Below are 24,691 nucleotides of genomic sequence, written 5' to 3' on the forward strand. Positions count from 1 at the left end.
AACGCCATGGGGATAGATAACATCTGTGAACTGGCTGCCCGGCTGCTTTTCAGCACTGTGGAGTGGGCCAGAAACATCCCGTATTTCCCCGAGCTTCCTGTTTCAGACCAGGTCAGTAGATTACATTAAATTAAAAAGGTCAAAATATACAATTTGATGTGTGTGAATGCATATTTTGAAGGGTTTTTCTCAGAAAGTATTCCTAGAAATGTAGGAGAGAAACAGATATAGGCTGAAGCAAAAACATAAATACACAATGAATACAGCGAGCATTAAAAATGTATGATACCAGTGTGTAGCAACCTGATTAACACACGAACAAATCCACAGGTGGCCCTGCTGAGGCTGAGCTGGAGTGAGCTCTTCATCCTCAACGCAGCCCAGTCGGCTTTGCCGCTCCACATGGCTCCCCTGTTGGCGGCGGCCGGCTTTCACTCCTCGCCCATGTCTGCAGAGCGAGTGGTTTCCTTTATGGACCAGGTGAGGGTGTTCCAGGATCAGGTGGACAAGCTTACCCGTCTGCAGGTGGACTCAGCTGAGTACAGCTGTCTCAAGGCCATCGCACTGTTCTCACCGGGTAATTACTGATCCTCTTCTGCTTTATCTGTTTTTATTGTAACATAATCTTCTCCACAGCCGACAACAGGCAGATGACTTTTAATGATAATGATTAAAACAAAACAAAAACATGACGTATAGAACATTTTTCAAAATCAACTCACAAAGTGCTTCACAAAGGAAGCAAAATAATAACAAGCAGGTCATGAAAAACATTGTATGGGGGGGGGGGGCAATGACACTATTTTAAATTACATGGAATACAATGTTTTTTTTATATAAATTAAAATGAAAACAATACAGGTCAAGCTTTATTTCTCAGGAGAAATAGTACTGTTTAACTCTCACAATTTTGTTGGTTAAGTATCACAACTGTACAATATTGAATGTTTTGGATTTGTTGAAAAATGCATTAAACTATAAATCATGAAAAAAAAAAAGTTCTTTCAGAAAAAGCTCTGATAAAAGTATCAAGAAGGTGACATAGGTCTTGAGCTTCCCATCAAGTGTACAGATGAAAATAACAGCATTTACTTGTAGTGTTCAAGTCTGGGCAGAGAGGACCGTGATAACATCTCCATGACGTCATCAGGGCTTGATTTTCATACTAAACAAAACTTGCCTTCCAGAGCCAAATTAGACATTTATCAACTGTTTTCACAGAAGTGTATTGACTATGTGACTGGTTGACTAAAAGACCCTTACAAAAAACTGAAAATAATGAACTATGTTGTTTTTTTCCCGCATTATTCGTCTTAGAATTGCAGGCAAGCTTGCCGCCATGATCTGGGTATTTAACTACTGTGGCACCATCTCCTGGCTTATTAATGATAATGCAAAGATGCACTGCTGTGTGAGGTGCTAGTACTGGTCAGTATTCAGCACTGCGCTGATTTTCCTCAACAGATTGCCTTGTGGTTATACATAGAAGAGATCAAATCTCTAAAAATGGAAGAAACCTTTGCGCTCATTTTGTAAAGTTATTTCCCAGGTTTATATTTGTAAATCATTTATTTACCTCATAGTGTGCACATACTGAGGAACTACATTTGTAGGTGTTCCTCTTCAAGGCTTTTTATTGCATTTGAGCCAGGATTGTTACCTTCCTCTCAGCTTATCACGACTCTTTATGTAACCTGCCCACACTCTTAAGTAACCGCCTCCTCCTCTTCCCTCCTTCCTCTTAGACGCCTGCGGTCTAACAGACCCGGTCCACGTGGAGTCTCTGCAGGAGAAGGCTCAGGTGGCTCTGACAGAGTATGAGAGGATGCAATACCCGAGTCAGCCTCAGCGCTTCGGACGCCTGCTCCTGCGCCTCCCTGCCCTGCGCGCCGTCCCCGCCAGCCTCATCTCGCAGCTCTTCTTCATGCGCCTGGTAGGAAAGACCCCCATCGAGACGCTGATCCGCGACATGCAGCTCTCCGGAAGCTCCATCAGCTGGCCGTATGTCCCGGGACAGTAGCTCCCCACCCTGACGGACGAGGTCTCCGTTTGGGATCAGTGACGATAAGGACCCACAGGAAACCTCCTGACTCATCGCCTTCCATCTGTGTGGTTATGAAACTGCAGATCCAGCTGGCCGTCATACGTACTGTACTGTAACCGCTCTATTCCCTTTCATGAAACGAGTCCTCCGTCTCCTGAGAAGAGAGGAGACAGTGCCAGGTTGGATCTGTCTTGTTGCCAGCTAGCTCGTTCTGGTGCCAGATCTCAGGCCAGAGACCAGATCCTCATGCTGGGTCCCGATATGGTCGCCACAGCCAGTCATGTACCACCCACATGCTACAGTGACAAAAGACGCCGCAGTTTTCATGTAGAGGGCAGCAGCACCCTGCTACAAACACATCTAGAGGACAAAACTGTCCCGCCACCGAAACTCTGGGCTCATTTTTCATGGCTCACCATTTGTGATACAGTGATCTTTTTATCCACACAACTGAAAACAGTCCAAGACGATATTGTGAATAGAAAAGGAGCTAAATGAACTGTTTGAAGTGTCGGGAGGCTGTGGGCATACGGTGGAATGAAATAAAACATAGTAAGAGAAAACTATAAACTCACTGAGAAAGAACAATTCAAGTGGAAGAGAATGAGAATAAAACAAAGAAAAAAAGTCACCAAAGTCTATCAAAACATCCTCAGAGATGGTTTTTAAAATATGAAGTACACAAAGCAGAGAGAAGGACATGAACCGACTCTCTTTGACTGCCTGACCATCAAGTGAACAATGCATTTACATTCATCCCCAGGGCTCACTGTTGCTGTATTGAGAGACGATTGGAGAAAAGAAAAAAAAAATGAATTGACATGAGAGCGGACTATTACCTCACAAGACATCAGAATGCTTTAGTCTGATATTTCCTAAACACAAACCTCTGTAAATGTTGTTCACCAGAAACCGCCTTCTTTTTGACAACTGCCTTGTTATTCAGTAAGCAACAATTCTGAGCATTGCAAACATTCGTAATGTATCTTTCAAAAAATCACAAATCCACTTGCATTTGGACTATTGGTTTTGAATGGCTTAATACGGTGAATGCAACTATTGTGTATTGTTTGGATGTTTATTTCTTTATTGGGTATCGGCAGGCTGACATCAACTCGGGTACTAGTACAACAATTCAAGATATGATTTAGCAACAAATCAAGTTGGTGGTTGAGAGAGTTGAAACCAACACTACCAGTTAAATACCAGTTTACGTTGATCAATGCTGTTTCTGGGGTATTGATCCCTCGAATCAAGTATTGAAATGTGTATATATATTGAAGCCAACTTTGTCTTTTTGCATGTTCAAATGTTGTTTTCGATCTCTGCTAAGTTGAGACAGTTTGATTATTTTCTATTTCGTAATTCGAGGTTCATTTAAACATTTTAAGTATTGCTTTCACTGTTAACTTCTAAATGTTTTTCTATTTGTATTTACATGAAAATACCTCTTACATCTGTTCAGATGTCAAAAAAGAAGAAGCTTACCTTCATGCCATTACAGCTGACGTGATAAAGAGATGTTCATGCTCTCATCTACAAACACCTGAGTGAGTCTCTGCTGCTGTGAGACGATGCTGTAATGGATGAGAAATCTGGTGGGGAAAAAACTGTTCATGGAATATATTCAATGCCAAAACATCACAAGAAAAAGCAGACAGGCCTTTATTTGCTGGTCCACCAGGATTTACCTCAAACTGGTATTTCAAGATGCAAGTTTACGTAATGTTGAAGGATATATTTGAGAGTAAAGAGCTTAATTACACTCTGCATTTATGACTGATGTAGCTCTGCTTCTTGATCTACCACCAGGCCTTCTGAAAATTGTTTGGAGTTCCTTCTTTACATCCAATCATGTCATCACAAAATAAAAGATAAATATACGATACATGTTTTCTTATCTTTGTGTTACCCAGTTCTTAAATTTCTAAAGTTTTCTGTGTATGGCAATGTTATTAAAAGAATAAAAAGATAACCGTGTGTCAATTGTTTTTGTTTTTTTGCAAACAACTTGAAAATGTTGTAATTACATCTGTATGAAGAATGCCAAATAAACACTACAACAAATACCATTAATGTTTCAGTGTATTAATGAAGCAAAGTCAGATTTCAAATTAAGACAGATTTAAAGTTTTTTTTATTATTATTGCTCCTTACCTGAGCTGGAAATAATATATTTACACAGCCTATGCTCTTTACCATCCCATTATTTCGGAACAAAAAGTCACATTCATCAGTTCCCATTCTATCACATTCTGTAACAATAAAACATTTAACTACAATTGACACCGTGAAAGAGGGTGAATTATACCACAAGGTGCATACAAATTCAGATGTAATTAATGTCATCTTGTAAAGGAGTATATTACAACCACGCAGAAAGTAACTCGGATTATCCTAGCAGTAATGACAGCTGCAAAAAATAATACAGGAGTGGTAAATATAAGGGTCAAATAAAGTGAAGGTTCTGTCACTGTAAGGCCAGTTGAGGGCCATGTTGGAACCAAGTGGCAACCTCCGGTCTAGAAAAATGAAGCCACAACCGAAGTGCAAAACCCTGCAGTTCATTGAGTGTCCACTTGAGGCTGGCTCCAGGAGCCCCGGAAGTCACATACACACATTAGCCAGAAAAAGACAGATTTTACAGCATAAATTAACATGTTTAAAGTCTGGTATAAAAAACAAAATAGGTCTGATTAGTTATTGTCATCATGGACACACACTGTACGAGGGATTCATTTTTTAAAACTGCTCCGTTTTGAATTTATGAACGATACAACATGATATTCATAGTAAAACACGTAGCTGAGATGATTGACCGTTTAAAACGTGCCTCAGCTACAGATCTTTGCCTATCTTTAGGTTGTCTGAAAGTTAGGCTGAGATTTCCAGGATGTCGGCTGCTGCCGATGAGCTCCGGATCCCCCTGCCGTAACAGATGGGTGACGTCATTCAGGCATCGTCCATTATTATTTACAGTCTATGGTTGGAACTCTTACATTTAAACAGGAAGCTGTCAAACTGTAGAAAATATTGAGGATAAAGTCTTGTATTTTCCAGCTATGTAACACCTTCACTCCGCCAGTGTTCATCCTCAGCTGTTAGTACAGATTATTAACGCTAACAAAGACCTTGGTCGTAGATTTTGACCAGACGTTTGATGTGGAAAAGTTTTTGGCGAAGTTCTTTGCAATGCTTCTTCTTAGCTTGATAGTCAGGCGTCTGGAAGCAAGAGACATTCAGTCAAGTATATATTAAACTATTATATCGGTAAAATTAGCTGGATGATATGTATAGATAGATATATGTTAAATATAAAGCTACAGCTAGGGGTAGCCAGTTAGCTTAGCTTCCAATAAAGACTGGAAACAGGCAGAAACAGCTAGCCTGTCTCCATCAAAAATCGACCAGTTCCCTAACATTTCTGTTTAACAATACAAAATCAAGGTCTAAAAACACAATTGTAGTTTTATGGGTGGTTATTAGCCAAGCATTTCGGCTACAGTTACTTAACACGCCAGGAAGTCACTGCAGCCAGATGTTGCTTTGGAAAGAGCCAGGCTAGCTGTTTCGTCCCGCTCCCAGTCTTTATGCTAAGCTAGCCTAATGAGACTAGCTTAGCTTCATAGCATTATTTCTATGATGTTGTAGTTTTAAATCTTCCAGCATAAAACTGTGAGTAGTATTTGTCTTCTTATTTAACTCTTAGCAAGTGAGAATATAATCATATTTTCCAAAATGTTGATCTGTAACTGAAATTTCACATTTTGGTTCTTCAGATCTTTTTCCACTTACCCTTTTCATGTCTTTGAACCGGTTATACTCATCTGCCACACCCTAAAAATGGAAATACACATTCTTTAACAAAATAATGGCATTAAACTACCAGAAAATTCTAGGAATTAAGATAACATTAACATTGAGATCATGCTTGGTTCACTCAGTGTTTTCAATGGCAGTCACACAGACTCACACTGAGGACGAAGTAAGCTGTTTGATATAATTAAAAGGCACCACTATGACTCTATATTCTCCTGGCAGCAAGTCCTGTATTTTTCCACCCTGCGCTCTTCCCTCCTGTTTTTCCCCCCTCTACCTGGTACTTCATGGAGCTGTCGTCCACTGTGTCCAGCTCTCGGCTCAGCTTGTGCATCTGGTCGCTGATGTCATCCATTTGGGCGCAGAGGCTCTTATAGCAGCTCAGATCTGACTCAAACTCCTTCTTGTACTGCTGGCGCTGCTCATCTGAAGTTATAACTGGATACAGCCTGAACAGAGGCATCAAGTTAAAGGAATTAAATTATTATTTTGTAAATAAAACTGTAAAAATAAAATCAAAATCATATTAATTATCAGCAATAATGCTTTAAGGACAGTAGTTATGCAGGCCAGTACTAGTGGTGTATCAGCATCAGTTTGTTTCAGGGTATTATTATTATTCATGATGTTATTAGTCAGCCAAAGTTCAACCCAAAGTAATGTTTCCCCTCAGACTGGCAATATTTTAATTTTGGTGATTCAGATATCCACATCTTCAAAATTAAGCATTTCCTTGCTTTAAACTACAAAAAGATATTATTCTTATTTAAAGAAATGAGCACATAGATGAATTAGATCTTCAATTAAATTTAGAATTAATCAATCTTTCTAAAGAAAGACAGTAACGTTTTTTAGTAAATATATTTTTTAACAGCCGTAAGAAAACTGACTTCATTTGTATTTTATACCAGCACATCTTGTTTTAAATCTTTGTTTTCCATTTTTTTTCTCAAATTACTTTAAAATTTCAATTTTTCTTTCATACTGTATGGTGTATTTCCAGTTCTTTATAAAATGAATTACAGAATAATATTTTCACTCCTCCTGTGCAAGGGGGATTTTTCTTTGCTTATATACTAACCAATGAACAAACACCATTTTTAACTTGCAGAAGAAAATCGTCTAATAATAATAATTTATACTTTATTGATCCTGTGAGGGGAAATTAGTTTTTACACTCTGTCTAGTTAACATGCTACACAGACATAGGCTGAAATACACACACGCACATGCACAAACAGGATCCTATGGACATGCACGAATGGAGAGGTCTCGGAGTGGGGGGGCTGCCCACAGTGGGCTATGGGCTCCTGAGCTGGTGGGGGGGGGGGTCTGATTCCCAACCCAAGTCCCTACAGACTGAGCTACTGCCACCCACAAAAATGTCTACCTGTACAGGTGATCAGTATGGTCCCGGTCCAACTCATTCCCAGTGTCTCCGGTGGTGTAGCCAGTCTCATACTGGGACTCCAACACCTCCTGGGCCGCGGGTCTGGGTTGTGAATCCTCCCTCTGTTCCTTCTTCACATGATGATGATGATGATGATGAAGAGGAGGTTTTCTGATGCTGTCGGTCTGCTCTGAGGAGCTGCTGGAGCAAACCGTCACCCTGCTGTTCTGGTACAGAGGCTCAGGAGCCCGACCATTACTGTTGTCTGCAGAGAAACTATGGTAAACAAAGACATATATCATTAACTGATATTATTTTTAGAACTTTAGTATAACTTTCTGCCATAAACTCAGGAACAAATGCCAAATTTTCTCTTTTCTTGTTTATTTGTATATTGCAGTGCTGAGAGGTTTGAGCATTGTGTTGTCTTATTGCAGGTCTGGACTCTAAAGTCCTCAAGTAAGATGTTTCCATGAAAAAATGATAATAAAGTAAAATGCTTTCATATAATCTCATTTTGTAAAGAAAGCAGCAGACATATTTTTATGGTTTACTTAAGTTGTGTTACCACATCTGTATTTCCTTGAAAAAATCTATAAACCCCAACAAAGAGACTTAGCAGTTACATCACCCTTTATTTCTCCTCTCCACAATGAAGCTTGGAACCTCAAGTTTGTAACCCTTAGCTATTCTCATTTTGGTTTTTGTGTGTTTTTTTATGTGACCATAATTGGATGAGAGGGTTCTTACTGTATGCTTTGCTTTGCCTCTATAATGAGACTCAAAATCCTCAAGGTCCCAAGGTAGCAAATCAGTCTTACACTGCTTTATTGCTTATTCTTAATTGTACCATATTTTGAGAGCTGAACATCATGCAATTTTGAAGATGACTTGAAACTTAACAATGAGACCAATAACACATTTGGAGAATGAGTAATGAAGTAATAAACCAAGTGAGAGCAGAATAATTTCCTCCTAGACTTTTGTTTTGGAACCATTGGAACCCAAAACTACATACGCTTCTTTTATTCAGTCTATATATTGACAGCCACAGAAACAAGAAATCATTTGTAATTGAAAAAAGTATTTATATCATGATGTAAAGAAATTGCATTAATTTAGTTTTCACTATCTGTTGTTCCAAGCTAAAATGTGTCGGATAATTGAATATTTTACCATTCTACTCGAGGGTGCACTTATTTAATACCAAATGTCATAACAATCCATCCAATAGCGTTAATATTTCACTCAAAATCAACTGTCAACGTCATGGTGGCGTTAGAGAATAAAGTGGGTTTTCATTGGTTACAAGTATGTGCAAGTCTAGACCAAAATTGTGAATGGTCCATCCAAAGGACAGACCATCACGGAGACCCACAAATCAGAATTTTGATTATTGATTTTTTTTTTCTTTGCATAAAATTTTCAAATTTTCCAAGTTTTCCAGTTTTTATTCATCATTTGGATCTCTGTTAACGTCCACGGGGAAGTCAGTAGAAACCCTGGGATCCACACAGAAGAGATAACAAGGCAAACAAAAAAACAGGTAATATGAGAAAAGGCCAAATAGAAAGATCAGAAAATGTATTTAATTACTTGACATGTAAAACAATAGACAGTAGTATCCCTCAGTAGAAAAGAAATTGACAAAAATATGCAAGAAAGAAACCAAAAAGGTTCCAAAACGGTTTTAACTAACTCCACTGTATGAGATATTTCACTTCATGTGTTTCCATTTATGTATAAAAATTCCAAGCTTGCTTGTGTGATGTTGGAGCGGAACACTTCTTATAAGACAAAAAAGTGTGCAATCAAGTAAGCAGAAGTCATCTGGTTGTTTTCTTAACAACCAGATGACTTTGCTCACTTGATGTGTAGTAAATCTGTGAGAAATTCCACTGTTTACAAGTTCTTCACAAGCGTCATTTATTGACACGATCTTTTTTTAGCCTCTACAATTATAACTGTTTAGGAATCTCAAACAAACAGAAAAATAACAATGAAGAACTTATGTGGCTGCTTTGGTCTTCACAAGCTGAAGATTTTAGGATGTTTCTGAAATGAACTCGTCTCCAGAACAATCCGTTTCATTTGAAATTGCAACTTAAAAAATTTAACTTATTAAAGTTATTGGAAACCCAGTGATTTGGTTTTGGTCCAGTTCTTATGGTATAAAACTAAACCTCCTTACATAATAGCTTTACTCGCTCCTTAAACTTTGAAAAAGACTAGCCTATAAATTAGAAAACTTATATATATGTTTTGCAGTGTATAGAATATGTGTTTATATTTATTTCATGTAAACATCGTCCTGACAGCTGTCACTAAAAGAAGTGAGATGTGAGTGTGTTTTCAGGTTTATGTTTTTTTTAATTCATCCTGTTTTTTTTTATTTTTTATTACCTTTATTCAATATGACAGTGAATAGTGAGAGAAGTGAGAAACCGGGGAGAGAGAGTGAGGAATGACATACAGGAAAGGAGCCACAGGTCAGACTTGAACCGGGCCGCCCGCTCTGTATATGGGGTACTAGCTAGGCCATCTGCACCCCCAGATCATACCGTTTGTTCACACACCACCAGCAGCCACCATCACTCACATGTTGCTTTTACAATTCCCCTCACTGTGGATGCTGACTGTCCCGTTGCCGTAGGAGACCATGCTGTTCTCTGCCCTCAGCTCAGGTGCTGTCGCTCTCTCCGATACGACAACAGTTGGTGCCTGCTGGGTGCTGCGTGAATCTCCAACATGGTTCACCTAAACAATATCAGGAAAGGTAAATCAGGATCTTTTCCATAAATATTTGTATATACACTCTAATTCTAAGTCTATACGGCAGAAAACGTAAACATTTTCGTGCAGAGATTTGCAAAAAAAACTTTAAAAAAAATACAAATGTGTTCTTTATGTTACAAATGTTATAGTCAAATTCAAATATTTGCATGTAGCTAGAGGGATACAAGGACACACACACACACACACACACACGCACACACAAAAGAAAGAAGTCCCTTTTCTCTTTCCAGGATGATCAGTGTCTCGGCTCAAATTCGCTCTTTCAACAAATATCAAAAACAATTATTTGAAAGAAACCACAGGAAAAATATTTTCTTAACTGTGTCTGAAATGAAATGCATATTTCCAGAGGAGTAGTATGTGTATGAGTGTGCGAGCATGCTGAGAAAGATAGAGACACAGGGGAAACAAAGATTTTGGCTGTGCAATCTTTCTGGATTATCAGGTAACATGCTGCAGAACATCCAGGTAAAAACAGCACTATGAGCATGTCGAACAGAAAATTCTGAACACCTGCAGTACAAACCAGTAATGTTAGAACAGATTTCAACCTCTTATTGGAAAGAAAAGGACGTTAGGACAACACTGAAAAGATAACCCAATACTAAAGCTGCATTATGAATCTATAATCCTCTGTCTTATTGTATCATTCATTATTAATGACTCCTGGTCTTTGGCCTATTTCTGAGCCAGTGCAGTAGCACAGGATGTGGATCCAGAGAGCAGATGAAGATGTCTGGAAGAAAGCAGCCGGTGACATAGATCTCATGACTGAGGAAGGATGATCCTCTGCTGTCTGTGTGTAGAAAATCCTGGAAAAACTGCAGGAAATCAGATACATTGCTGCAGCACAACAAGCCTCCGTGTAAATCTTCAGTGTATTTTATTCATTTGATGTTCAGTCCAGTCACAATTTATAAGGTTTGCTGTTAAGAACTTAATCTCTTTTTTTTTAACGACCTGCAATATTTGATTGTTCTTAATGTAAATTAACCCTCTGTAATTTTCTATTAAGCATTTATAGGTTTTAAAATGACAATATATTTTGAAGAATGCACTCTCGAGTTTATACCAAAACCTGATGAGAGAGTGTTGATTAAATGAATTAATTGATTTATTAACCATTAAAAAATAGCAGTTGATTATTTATTTCTGGATCCAAATATATCGAAATAAAAGTCAACAAAACCACACTAAAAAAATCTTTAATAATTTAATGTTAAGATAATTCAACCCTTTAAAGATTAACTATCGATTTTCCTTTTTTTAAATTCTCTTAACAGTTTTTAGTTTATTTTCTGTGAGGAGAAGCTGTACACGTTTATTTTGAGTCTTCTTTTCTCCTCATTGCTTTGAGGGAGTTGTACATGCGAATAAATATAAACTGGACTTTTGTTTTTGTACAGTAAATGTACAAATCTAATATGTATGCAGTGCTTGTTTTATTATATAGTATACTACGTTTTCCTCCCCAATTACCTCTCCTTTCTGTCAAATAAAATGACTTCTCAGCCAGGAGTCTAATCTGCAGCGGTTCCTTCTCATCCTGAATCATTTAGCACCACCACACTCTGCAGGGATTCACAACATAGAGGCAACTCTACCCTTTTTATACATTATACATGTCACATACATTATATATGCCTCCCCGCAAGGCAAGCATCTTCAGTGCAACACAAGAGTGGCCCAGAATACGGCCTGTGTCTCGCTCTGCAGTGATAAGACGTATGTGGGCCAAGGCCTCGCTGGATTAACCGAATATGTTTCCTCCTGCTCTATAATGAGACATAGTGACACATGCATAGTACACTGATACTTCAGTACATTAATCACTACTAAATACCACATGAGGCTGCTGCTATGCACTACAAACAGCACAGTCTGCAGTACTGCTTGAAGCTGAGGCTGTGACAGAGGCTCTCAGCCTGTCTTTTGAAAGACAAATACTATTTTTTCTCCCAGACCTTTAGGCCTCCAAAACCTTTTAATCTTTTAAGAGGATTTTTTTTTTTTTTTTGACATTTTAGGAACCAACAGTCCAGAAGAGACAATAAGTGGACTACAAGATAGAAATGTGTAAACTTTGTTCAAACAATATCTTTCCACATTGAAACAACATTAGCTAAAATAATGTTATTAAACATCACCAGGCCAAAAGGGGGCGCTTATCTTACAAAAGAAAAAGAACAGAGTTATTATTAAATATTAGTCCCGTGACCAAAGTTGTCATTCACTGTGGAAATCCTTAATATGAACTTATATTTTACGATCTGATACATGTTTTTCCAATGTGTCAGACACAAACGCTAGACTTTGCAGATTGCATTAGTGCACATACAACAGCTTATCTAGTCCACTTTGTGACCACAGCGGAGACAGCGGACAGTCATAAGCAATGCTCTTTGGCTGGGTTCAAGTCCACGTGGGATGATACCTGTCCAGACAAACTGAAACTTAAAACCTTGTTCTTAAGTATGGCATGACTTGCTTTGAAAGACTCTCCTGACCCGTTTCCTTTTTCAGGAAATCCTATAATGTTTATTGTCACTCAGTGTGATACATTAGGGCTGAGGTGCTTTTATCACTAGTCTGGTTAATGATCAGCTAGAGTGAAACCTGGGAGTGCCCAAGATAAACAGCAGCAGATAATGTGTGTTTGACAAGACGAATGGTCGTTTTAATGGTTGAGACACTTCACAATGTGGAGTGTCAGCCTGGACCTTTACCTGCTTCTTACTTTTTTTTTTTTTTAAGTGCTGAGGTAACTTTGGCTTTGTGTTCAAACTATCATTTGGATCCTTTTAACTCAGCATTTCTGTTTTAAACAACAATAGGCACCATCACCATTCTTAGCTAAGTTTAAATATCACTTAGACTTAAATTAAGACTTTTACACTCAGGGACATTTCTCACCCAGTCCTGCACATCTTGCCCCTCAGACGACCGGCCCCGAGGCTCGTCCCATAAGATATTAGCTTTGCCGTGTCTCCAAATCTTGCTGCGGGTCTTGTAGGCGTAGTAAGCGGACAGAGCCAGGGCCAACACCACAATCAGACCAAACACTAACGCCACCGTCTGAGGACAGAAAGCAACTTATAGATCACAATATAACAAATCATGTCAAATAATAGAGTGAAATTATCTGGCCCACCTCCTCGGGGTCCATGTAGCAGTAGTGGTGCAGGTATTGATTGTACATGGGGAACCCCCCCGGGAAACCGGCCCCCACGCTGCCGCTGAGGCTGGGGCTGCCCTGGATATTCTGGCACATCATCAGCATGGGGTTATAGAGCATACTCTGAGAGCTCTGAGACATCGGGTTCACCCCGATCACAAAGATGATGTCGATGATGCCCTGGGAGACAAAGAGAGGCTCCTTTATTAAGTGATACAATTTAAATGCCTCTACATGTTTTGGTCTCTGCAGATGGCTGTTCACCAATGAGTCAGCCCATGCCTGAGGTTTATGCCTGTTAAAAATGATTTTCCTTTCCACTGCTGCCAAGTGCAAAGAGTACTGTCTAGAGCTGCTCTTAATGTAAGGTGTCATAAGATAAGATTTGTTGTGAGTTTGGCTCTAATTTAATTTCATTGATTTATAAGTTATCTTTGAATGATGCATTGTGCTATTATGGTAGACCATTTCAATACCATAGCTAATGTTAACTTTTTTTTCAACATGCTTCATCACCTTATTTTATCTGAAGCCTGCAGTAGCGCAGTCTGTAGGGACTTGGGTTGGGAACTGTAGGGTTGCTGGTTCAAGTCCTGGTGAAGAACTAAGTATGGCAGTAGGAAGGTCCTAGGTGCCCCCAACAGCCTTGGCGCGCTCCCTGTTTAGCAGCCCCACTCTGACCTCACTCCATTAACGCATGCAGGTCCTTTTTGTGCATGTGTGTAATTTGGGGCCTCCGTGTGTGACAAGCATGTCTTTTAATAACAGAGTGTAAAACCATAACTACCCCTCGGGGACAAATATGTAAAATCAAATTAAAAATAAAGGTCCCATTGTATCATTGCTTCCCTAAATTGATATATTTCCTTCTAAAACAAGGTTAGGATAAGATTTAAGATATACTTATCAATAGTCAATAAACATGATCATCACTTGTAATCTATAGTTTCCATTAGTTCCTAATGGAGCATTTTAGCGTCTTTCAGCCAATTGTTTTAATTTTCTGGAACTACGACTTCACTTGTTTGGTTCTTTCTTGCTGTGTGTATCTATTTCCTTTACAGACAGCAAGCAGTGGTCTTCAAGAAAGCTCTCATAAAATCACTTCTCTGTGTAGAGAGACACATTTAAAGTCAGTCTGGTGAACATTGTTGAGCATTTAGCATCTTGGAAGACTTTTTTCCCATCAGAAGTTGGTCGGAGCCAAGAAAGAGTTAAAAGGGGAATGAATTTTGAATTCACATGAAGCACTTTTTACTCTGTATGAAGGCTACTGCTTCAGCAGCTAATGTTACTTTGTGTTTGTTGGATATTGAAATGAGCAGCTCTAACATGTTAGCCGTATCATTTTGAGTGTTTGTTTCTGCTGCTTCCACTGGGAGAGAACGGGCATAATGATGTAATACAAGAATTCTAAACTTTGCAGCTCTATGTCTGTTTTAGCTCATATTTTGGCTCTCCGCTCTTCTAAAGATGACTCTTCAGCTTTTTAAGAAACACAAACATAATAGAGTCATTGCTTATAAAGTCATAATAGTGCATCAGCATACTAAGTGAAAGGGGAGGTACAACTGAAGGGAAGTATGTCATAGAAAGGCAGAGATGGGATTTAAGAGTTCCTTTGTGAAGAGGAATGAATGAATGAATGGCATTCACACACTTTACATCAGGACAGACTCACCTGCAGGACAGCCAAGATGATGTCACAGATGAACACAGTGAGGTAGAAGCTGCATCCCCTCATGATCCGTGACCGAGAGAAACTCCCCACCAGGAACCCCAGAGAAACCAGGAAGTTAATTGCCGCCATGGAAATCATGGCCGCCTTTGCAGACTGTGGCGTCATGTAGGAGCTACTATAACCATAGCTGCCTCCATAATATCCATACCCAGTCCCTGCAGCAGCAGCTGAACCCCCAGCACTGTAACCCCCGTACCCGAAACCATTCATGTCCCACACCAAGGTTGAAGCCACGCAGGCGAAGATGAGGAAACACATGAGAACTGTAGCTCCCTGAAAGGTTTTAACAAATCCAGGAGGAGAAAACCAGCGGTAGAAGAGTTGAGGCCTCTCCTCTGGATAGTAGGAGTCTTGAGGGACATTATACGAGTAGGGGACATACTGGCTCTGGGGGGATTGTACACTCCTTGGAGGGTAGAAGCTCTGGGAGTTGGTGCTGTAAGGCGGGCTGTACATAGGGGGGGAATCATAGTACTGAGGCTCGTACATCTTTCAGAGGATTTAACTGATAAAACACCTGAAAAAAGGAAGAAAATATGAATGGATCAATTCTTGGTGAAAGCAAATTCCTTGCTACGAACTGTTGAGTAACCATTTCCCTTTGCATTTCAGCATGAAAAAAATATTTCATATAGCAGCTTCAAAATGTAAAATTCTAACCTTGTGAAGGCAATTATTCAAAATTCACAACAACAAATGAATCGACATCAGAACGACTTGGATGAGGTAATCCAATTTTTGTTTTTCAGTAACAGATAATCTGTCATACTTTTTGATGGACATGCAAAGCAACACTGGACGGATATGTTCCAGATCAAACATTCTCAAGATTACCCAATCTGGGTTAGCCGTGCTCTAAAAAGTGCCACAGATTACACTGTAGGCTAATAGCTGTATTACAGAACCTTGACTGTTAGAAAGTGTTGAAATTGACAACTTTTTAATGCGTAATACAATTTTTTTTTTACCAGCCTGACATCTACATGACCTTTTGTTCAAGCGTACATTTTTTGGCACTTTTTTCTGAGAAGCTTTAAAGAGAATACATAAAATGACTTAAATGTGTATTGTTCAACAATCTTAGAGTTTTAATACATCTGCATCTCTAATAATGCATCTCTCTGCCCTTCGTTCACCTCAGCCCTGGCCTGAACCCTCTCTAGCAGATATCAGTGACCCGCAATTCATCAGTCCAGAGGAACTCAACCCATCAGGCTTCAATAATTCAGACAGACAGCAGGTTAGAGGCGAGCTGGGGCAGCCATGCGGGGTGTTTACTCGGGAAGGAACCATAGTCGTGTTCCCTCCCTGGGCTGCTTCTGCTGTGTGTTACCTGAGTGTGAGTGCACCTGACTGTCAGCCCAATAGGAGAGAAGCTCCAAACTAAGACCAGCCAGACATGGCAGAGCTGTCTCTGTTTCTCATCAGTTGAACATAACTTTTTCAAATTTGCCCTCAGTAAGTGAGAAGGCAAAAAAAAAAACAACAACTAACAACTCAGTTTACTTTATAATGGAACTTCTCTGTTTGCTCCTTTTCCCCATCTGAGTGAGACAAATACATTTTCAAACGAAGAAACTAAATATCTGTCTCCTTCACACTCCAGGACTTAGACATGGAACTCTTCATTTGTAGAGTGCTTTAAGATCAATTATTTATGCTTCAAAGTCTTCTGATAAAATGTCACTGTTCAGATAATTGAACAATTAACCAGGAATTGTTCATCAACAACGACATTAATGAAAAAGTCAATGAGCCGACCATTTCACTTACCTACAGTTTAGAGAAAACGTTCAACTCACGCGGCTCCATTCACGAGTCTCTCTCTCCCTGATCAATGTCCTCTTTATAGTTCACTCACGGTCATAAACTTCGTCAATTCGCCCCAAGGATACTTTTCCCTCACAAACGAAACTTGCGGAGCTGCTTGACTCACAGGTCCCTGAGGAGCGGATGTATCACTGTGAGGTGTTCGCCCAACCTGACGCCTCCCACGTGCTCTCTAACGGGCCGCCAATAGGCCAGAGAGACGTTCATGCAACACAATGCCTGAATAAAGTATTGAATCATGACTCGTTTCCCCATCATGCTTTCTGTTGGAATAAATGTTTATAAAAGATTCTAAACATGAAATCGTCACTTGTTGTTTTTGTTGTTAATGTCAGAATTTTAAGAATATTGTTGTATACAGTTAGATGTGATTTGGTTTTGTCTGTGGTTATTCTGTTCTGACGATATTATGCACGAAGCTTTCATTATTGTAACCATGCAGGTTATCATGAAGCAATTTCCGTTTTCCATTATATGCAAGCAGAAGTAAAAAAAAAGTCCTTGGAGTTACTGAATCACCATAAAAAGTACTACTAACAGTTCTTTGTTGGTTATTACAGGAACTTTTCAAGGTCATAATGTATCAATGTAACAACATTCTGCTTGTAGAATGAGAGCACTCATGTATAAGTAAAATGAACTAATATATGATGTGGAGTTTGGAGTGTTATACAGGTGTGTAGACATTTTATAACCTTAACAATGATTTGAATAATTATTTCCAAAAAAACGTATGAAGATAAGAATCACTACATAGGAGTCCTAGAATGGGTTTTCCCAAATACTATAGTGTTAATGGTAATGATAGCCAGCCAGCAGCTATCATTATAGTAGTAGGCTAAATCACTGGATAGCTTTAAGAAGAGAGCTGGCTTTTTCTAAAGATTGTGACATGTATCCAGATCCCTTTAGATTAGTTACAGGTTTTCTGTTTCTTGGCAGACTGATCCTTTAACAAGTTGGCAGGTTTTTTAAATGTATCAGCATTTCTAGGTCCTATTCCATATTTAAGCCCTTTTGTGTACCTCCCCACCCCCCAACTTTTTTTATGTACAAGCTGCTCAAAACCATTTTCACCCTGTTGATAAAGTTGTTTAAGTTATTAATTTACTGATTCTTTGCTAAGCTACCAGTCTGCAGCAAATGTCAGTCTTTACAAATGCAGTATTAAACATGTGCATGACCAGAAAGTACACTGCAGGAATGTGGCAAAATCCACGCATAAAAACAAGTGATTTTGAAGAACTATATAGTTCTACACTATGCATGTGTGATTTTAGTGCAGAAGGGAAACTGCACATGTTGACAGACAGTTAATGAGGAGTTGATGATAATAGCAGCTGGTTTGATAAGATAAACAACATAGACTGTGATTATGACACTAAAAGCTTTCAGACACATAGTAGTCTGTATTTGATAAATTGAAACAAAGTTAATGTTATCTGTATTAAAAGGACTGTGATTTTCCAAAAGATTAATTTGTGTTACTCAGAGCCAGTTTTAAAACCATGACAGTGATTAAAATGCATCTTTTATTTTCTATTACAAAATTACTTCTTTGTATTTTGTATAAATCAAAGTGCCAAGCTAATGGGGTTGTTATAAAAAAAAAGTACCTACTGAGCTTTTTAGAGTTTTTGATTAATGAACAGCGACAGCTCATTCTTCACTGAAGTGATGAGATTTATTTGAAGCCTGCAAAGCTTAATCTTCATTTAAAGCTGAGCGCACAATATTTATTTAAACAGACAATGTGTCCTTATTAAATCATCAGGCTTAATGACGTACAAAAAAATACCTTACAATAATCCTTTACAGTTTGGTGGTTGCAGAAAACACAAAATAAAAAAAGCACATTATTCATTTAGTTTAAAAAAACTTTACAGTACAGACTTTCAAAAATGTTAAGTAGAAAATTCAATCACTGGCAGCTCTTACAATAAAAACAAACACTGAATTAACAGGATGATAAAATTATGATAATGTAAATTTACCCTATAATATTGTAGGTCGTGTGAAAAAAATGTGTTATAAATTAAGTTTCTTGTCAACTCCAAACTCCTGTTGAGGCCAAACAAAGATTATCCATTAGGTCAGACCAGAATTTAATTTCTTATTTTTTTCACATTGGTTGTGCCTGATCCTGATGTGGTGCAAATATTCCTCTTCAATTATTTCTCATGGTTTCCTGGTCAAAAGTGCGGATTCTGTTTTTTAAGTGGCTTAATTTTGCTTTCAGATAGTCACAGCGCTCCTTCTTCTCCAGAAAGGCAGGATCCTGTAAAAACACAAATACTTCAATTAAATATAATATTAAAACGTCTGCAACTTCTATTAACTGAATCTGTCTTTTTCCCCCTTCTCTTCCTATCTGCCACAGTTTGTTATCTAATTCATATTGTAATGCTGCAGCGTTAAATGAGACTTTTCAGAGTGCGCCACATTTCATGATGGAGGCACCATTATTTGCATCAGTGGAGAGCTTTATTAAACCAAAATAATATTGCTGGGGTGTTTTTATAAAAGTTACCAGTAAGTCTCTGATACATTTCAGGATTTCAAATTTATTTGTACAAACTCAATCACTTACACTCTTCTTCTGCTGAAAGGTCTTCAGAAGGCCTTGAATCCTTGGCTGACTCTAGAAGATATATAACCAGTTAGTTTGCCCTGATAATAACCCTTTCCCCTAAAAGTACATCCTCCAAGAGTTACACAGAAAAAGAGTATATCATTAGTGGAGAGGGCTACATTTTAGGTTCTTCCATCTCACCTCTTGGCATTTTCCATCTCTGAGGAGTTTTTCCATCATGGTGTCCAGCTCACTGAACTTACTGAGGGCGGTGCTGATGTCTCTGTGGAGGTCCTTGTATTCCTGGTACTGGTCATTGAACACAGCTTTGTAATTTTCCCTGTCCTCCACACATCTGATCTCTGGATATTTTCTATAGGGAAGGAATTTGTGGGAAGTTAACTTGACATGGTGACAACAAACTGATTCTTTCTCTCTGCTGTCTGATGGGATAAACAGTAAATAACATTACCATTCCATTACCAATATTATTGTGACAAAACAAACCAGCAAAGCCACTAGACAGCTTGGATAAATGTGAACTCACATGATGTAGTCTGCGAGGATGTGGACTTTGGGCGTGTATTCAGACGCTGTGGCCCTGTTCAGACTGACAGGGTTCTTTTGGACCTCTGGGTTGACCACAGATTGGTTGATAATATCTTTACTCAGAGAATTATTCATTTCATCCTTGAATGATATGCGCTTTGGTTTCTGAAGGGTAAGCGGAATGGCCTGGTGGAAATCCTCCTGGGGATAAAGGTCAAGGGGGAGAAATGATTTAGAAGACACAAACCAATAAATTGAAATAACTGATGTAATGTTTGCAGACCTGCCTCATCATCACAAGCCACTTTCTGAGAGACCAAGCAGCAACATCTCGGTGAACTAGATGTTGGTGAATAAAACAATTAAAATTGTAAGAAAAGTTTAGCCGGAAAAATAAATCTGCTCATGTTAGACCTCTGAAGCTGCATTCCTTCAGCTGGGAGAGTATTATCTTCACCCTGCTCTTCTCACCTTTTCTTATTTGGCATTAAATACATTAGCTGACCATGCTGTTTCTCAAATATAAAGGATAGCTGTAATGCTCCATAACATCGACTCTATTTGCAAGCTCAATGTGCACATTTGGGGGAAGATACCCGAAACCCTGGCCCTTTTTCAAAACGGCCACTACACCCTACCCCTGGCCACTACACCCTACCCCTACCCACTACCCCTCCGTTTGCCCGTCCCAGCGGAGGGTCCGCCATATTAAGTCCGTCCCAAACCCACTAGCGGGGAGTGGTAGTGGGTTATAAAACCCTCCACCAGCGAGTCTGCACCGGTGCCGACTTTCGGATCACGTGTAACGCCTGTGAGTTCAAACACTGCTCCAACTAAGATAGACATTTAATATCATCATACAGACGTTAACAACTTCAAATGTGTATTGAGGATCAAATATATGTTTATTTATTGTAAAGTGTTTTATATTTACAGGGACTGTCGCAAAAACAAAAGAATATTAAAGTTGTCGCAGACAACTTTTCGCTGTTCATATTTATTTCTTATTTTTCAACTTTTGATGTCTTTGTGAAATCTCAATTCAACAACAAAAAATACACTTTTTGCTGCTCTGATGTTCAACAATAGTCTCCTTGTCTTTGCATTAATTTAGGACACCCTGATCTAAAAAATACAATAAATTAACTTAAATTATAAATTACAATAAACAATGGGTGTAGGGGTTGGTTTGAAAAAGGGCCCCTGTCTGTTGGATAAGCCTCGTTATTATTATTATTATTATTATTATTATTTTTAACCTGTGGCAGTAAAGACTTTTTAAGATGTATTTTTATTGTAGAGATAGGACAGTGTGAGAGGGTAATGACATGCAGGAACGGAGCCACAGGTTGGATTTGAACCTGGGCCACCCGCTTGGTGGACTATAGCCTACATACTATAGCCTACATACAGTGTTCATACATATACATGAACACTGCACTGTGCCACCAGCGCCCCAGCAGTAAAGACTTTTAATGGGGGACATTTCAGCTCTTTTAGGCCTTGTGTAATGACTTTAGGCAAATATCCACTGGATACAGGCGAATAAATCTTTACATCCAACTTAATACAACTAAGACAATTATAATGAAAATGATCACAGTGTAAATTCACAAGAGAAATGTTTTGAAGTTTCAATGATAAATTGTACCTGTTTTTCGTAGTACTCCATCTCCCTGCGTGCAGCCTCGTGCCTCCACATCTTCAAACACACCACGAAGCTTCCAAGATACATTGCCATGTTGATGAAGATGAAAGCAGTCCCTGCCATCTGGCCACCGTCGACCCTACACAGATTGGCTAGTATAGGGTTAATGCCTATTGTCATGTAGCACAGCCCACCGCGATTCAAGTCGTTCAGGTAGACAATCCCTGCTGCCATGTAGAGCAGGAACAGGGCCACGTTGACGAAAGCCTCTGTCAGCGGCCACCAGGGGGCGTCGAGGAGGATGGTGCGATAATACATCGTCATTCCCATCACTAAAATAATTAGGGTGATAATCCAGGAGAGTCCAGCTACTGCCAGTATAAAAGGAGTCATAGGGCCTGTGTAAGTGTACCCGGACAGGCCCAGCCCATTGTTATAAGCACCATTATAGTGTCCATATGTGTTAGACCACTCACTATCTTTATGAACGTAGGAGATGATGCAGGCGAACACCATTCCCCCGAATAAGAGCTGAAGTCCTGCAAGAAGTCTGAGCAGCCCTGGCCAGGACTTTAAATAAGAGTACTTTTGGTTGTAGACTTCCAGTTTTTCAGCATAGTACTCTGCAGGGTGGATACTGGTTAAAAGGGATTCCTCTCTGAGGCCCTGATTGAACAGATCATCAGAGGGGCTTTCCCTTAGCAAAGGCTTATGGGAGTTCTGGCTGGAGCTGCCAAGTGATTCAGCCCAGTTTCTGCGCTCCAGCAGGGGGCTTACAGGAGGGCTAACCCTGGTTCCATTAGGAAGGATCTGGATCCCTTTGGTGCTGCCCTCAGAGTCATTTAAACTGTCACTTTTCCCTGGCTGTTTGTGTGAAAAGCCCCCCCATGAGAGAGGGAGAAGGGACTTCAGTCTGTCCTTCATACTCCCTTTTTTGTCCTTCTCTGCATGAGGAGGCGAGCTGGATGTGCGGCCCGTAGAGATAGCTTCATCGTCGTCGTCATCATCTGTGATATTATCTGGTGTGGGTGTGTGAGTCACCCATATAGGCACTGGTGGATCACAAATGGAATTCCTCTTGCTAGAGGAGGACCCGGCCTCTTTGTCAGGCTCTTGACTCCTGAGTTTCCTGCTCCAGCTTTTCATGCTGTAGGCAGATTCTGGTGATTCATTGAAAAAGGAGTGATCACACGATGCTTATGTGCACAGAGAGGGAGAATCTGTGGGGGGAAAGATCAATCATTTGAATAACCATGCAAGCATTAATATACCTATTTAATAATATACCAATTATACCAAACCTGTACTCCAGTAACTCACATTTGATGTTTTCAAACAATTTTAAAGTTTCATATTTAGCTTCAAACCAAATGACATTGATGGTACAAAGGTGAATTAAACTGTAAATAACCTTCTGTACACCTTTATGTGTATGGAAAACTAAGACATGGTTGAGGACCCCAGATTTTTAAAGTAACATTAAGACAGCAAAATAGAAACAATTTTCTTTTCTAAAGATTATTTGCTGTCAATTTTATCAAAGGATGCCGGTTTAGTGGATGTATTTTTTCTACCATTCTGGCCAACCAATTTTTTTTATTTTTTATTGGAAATGATTGGAATATCCAACACAGCAATATCAGTATTTATTAAGTCATGTTTGTGTTAATCTTCTTATTGCTAGTTCAGCTTCTCTCTTCTTTAAGCTCTGGTTTCCTGTGAACACAGAGAGAAATCTCTGACTCTTTAGAAACTGATAGATCACTTTGTTCCACAGTTTCCTGTGATTGTCTTGAGGTAGTGGTCTGTGGGATTATTCAGGAAACACAGGTGGCTGATAAGAGATGTGAGAGTGAATCAAAACCATAACAATGAGTTGAAGGACAATTCAACATTCTGTAGTGTTTGGGGGAATCAAGAAGGCTTGTACCTCATGTATCTATTTAAACCTGTCATACAAACAGATTTAATGTGGATTAAGTCAGGTCACATGAAATACTATTACAAAAAGTAATGTCTTCACCTCTGTGTGGCTTGTCACTATATAAATACAAATTAATTCATTGAACATGAAATCAAAATCTTGCTATTTCATCAGTATAAAAATAGTTGTTGAATGAACTTCTCTGGAACACATTTTATTTCCGGGTTGATCGAATGCAGTCACACATAATTTATATGTCACACGCAAGGTGAACATGAGGCCTATCATTTACACTTTCACATATCATCCAAAAATATTGTTAATAGTTGCTTTTAACTGGGATGACGTGTTCATAATAAGCACAACATCTCTTTTCCTTTTGGTCCATCTTACATTACATTATCTTACAGCTTCATTGTTTGTTAAAAGTTTATGAGTGGCAATCAGTATACGTTATTTGTGCCACTCTAACCAAAACAATTCAAATCCAGTGGAACAGTCCTAAAGTATGCAAGACTCTCTTCTAGTAGAGAGAAAACACAGCATGACTACAGTACAGGAATTTGCTTCCCCAATGCTTGCACTTTTATAGGGTTGTAATGGCTCAACTAATAAGAAAGCAGTTTAAGCTGCGCTGTGAATCACAGCAAGCTTCTGCACAAGCTTTTAATGCACAGCTCCAGTCGTGAAACTGTCACAGCAGATCCCAGTGGGAGCACTGTAATAATACAGAGCACTTTTTTGGAAGAAAATTAGATAAATCTCAAAACCAAAAAACTTGTCTTACCGCTCTCACCCCATTTACCCACTGGTCATACAGATGTTAGTCCCTTTTAGGACCTGTTTGGTACTGTAAAATGGCCGCAGTTTGTCGAGAGGACCCACACAGTCCACACTCTTCAGTCTCTCAGGTGACTCACTCCTGATGGTAGATACTCAGTTCCACACATGCAGGGCGATTGGCCAATGTGTCTGTGGAGAGCTGAGGGGGAAGTAAAAGCTTAAACATTAAACCTGAACCGCCCCCGTGCTGTTAGTGACTGGCACTATGAGGTTAATCTTTGTGTGTGTGCATGAGAGAGAGAGAGGGAGAGAGAGAGAGAGAGAGAGAGAGAGAGAGAGAGAGAGAGAGAGAGAGAGAGAGAGAAATAACCCAAAAAAAAGTTTGGAGTTGTAAACTGGTGCTTTAAAAAGGCCTGGATG

General features: G+C 39.2%; 2 protein-coding genes across 2 annotated transcripts in view; one reads left to right on the forward strand and one right to left on the reverse strand.

Annotated features, from left to right (window-relative positions):
- LOC132978523 (nuclear receptor subfamily 2 group F member 6-like) overlaps positions 1-4,024 on the forward strand; it is an 8,732-nt gene extending 4,708 nt beyond the window's left edge. Inside the window, exons 4-6 of the mRNA XM_061043726.1 lie at positions 3-111; positions 331-577; positions 1,746-4,024. Of these exons, the coding sequence (XP_060899709.1) occupies positions 3-111; positions 331-577; positions 1,746-2,020 (631 nt within the window). The 3' untranslated portion in view covers positions 2,021-4,024. The remainder of the gene's footprint in view (positions 1-2; positions 112-330; positions 578-1,745) is intronic.
- On the reverse strand, positions 3,693-24,453 carry LOC132978948 (uncharacterized). The gene is given in 14 exon segments (XM_061044339.1): positions 3,693-5,266; positions 5,840-5,881; positions 6,141-6,312; positions 7,254-7,529; positions 9,853-10,010; positions 12,963-13,124; positions 13,201-13,404; positions 14,906-15,445; positions 18,951-19,073; positions 19,386-19,436; positions 19,569-19,740; positions 19,915-20,117; positions 21,568-22,784; positions 24,276-24,453. Coding segments are annotated over 13 exon segments (3,348 nt in total). The 5' UTR covers positions 22,711-22,784; positions 24,276-24,453; the 3' UTR covers positions 3,693-5,164.
- Positions 24,454-24,691: the final 238 nt, after the last annotated feature.

This window comes from Labrus mixtus, chromosome 8, assembly GCF_963584025.1.
Source record: "Labrus mixtus chromosome 8, fLabMix1.1, whole genome shotgun sequence".
NCBI lineage: Eukaryota > Metazoa > Chordata > Actinopteri > Labriformes > Labridae > Labrus > Labrus mixtus.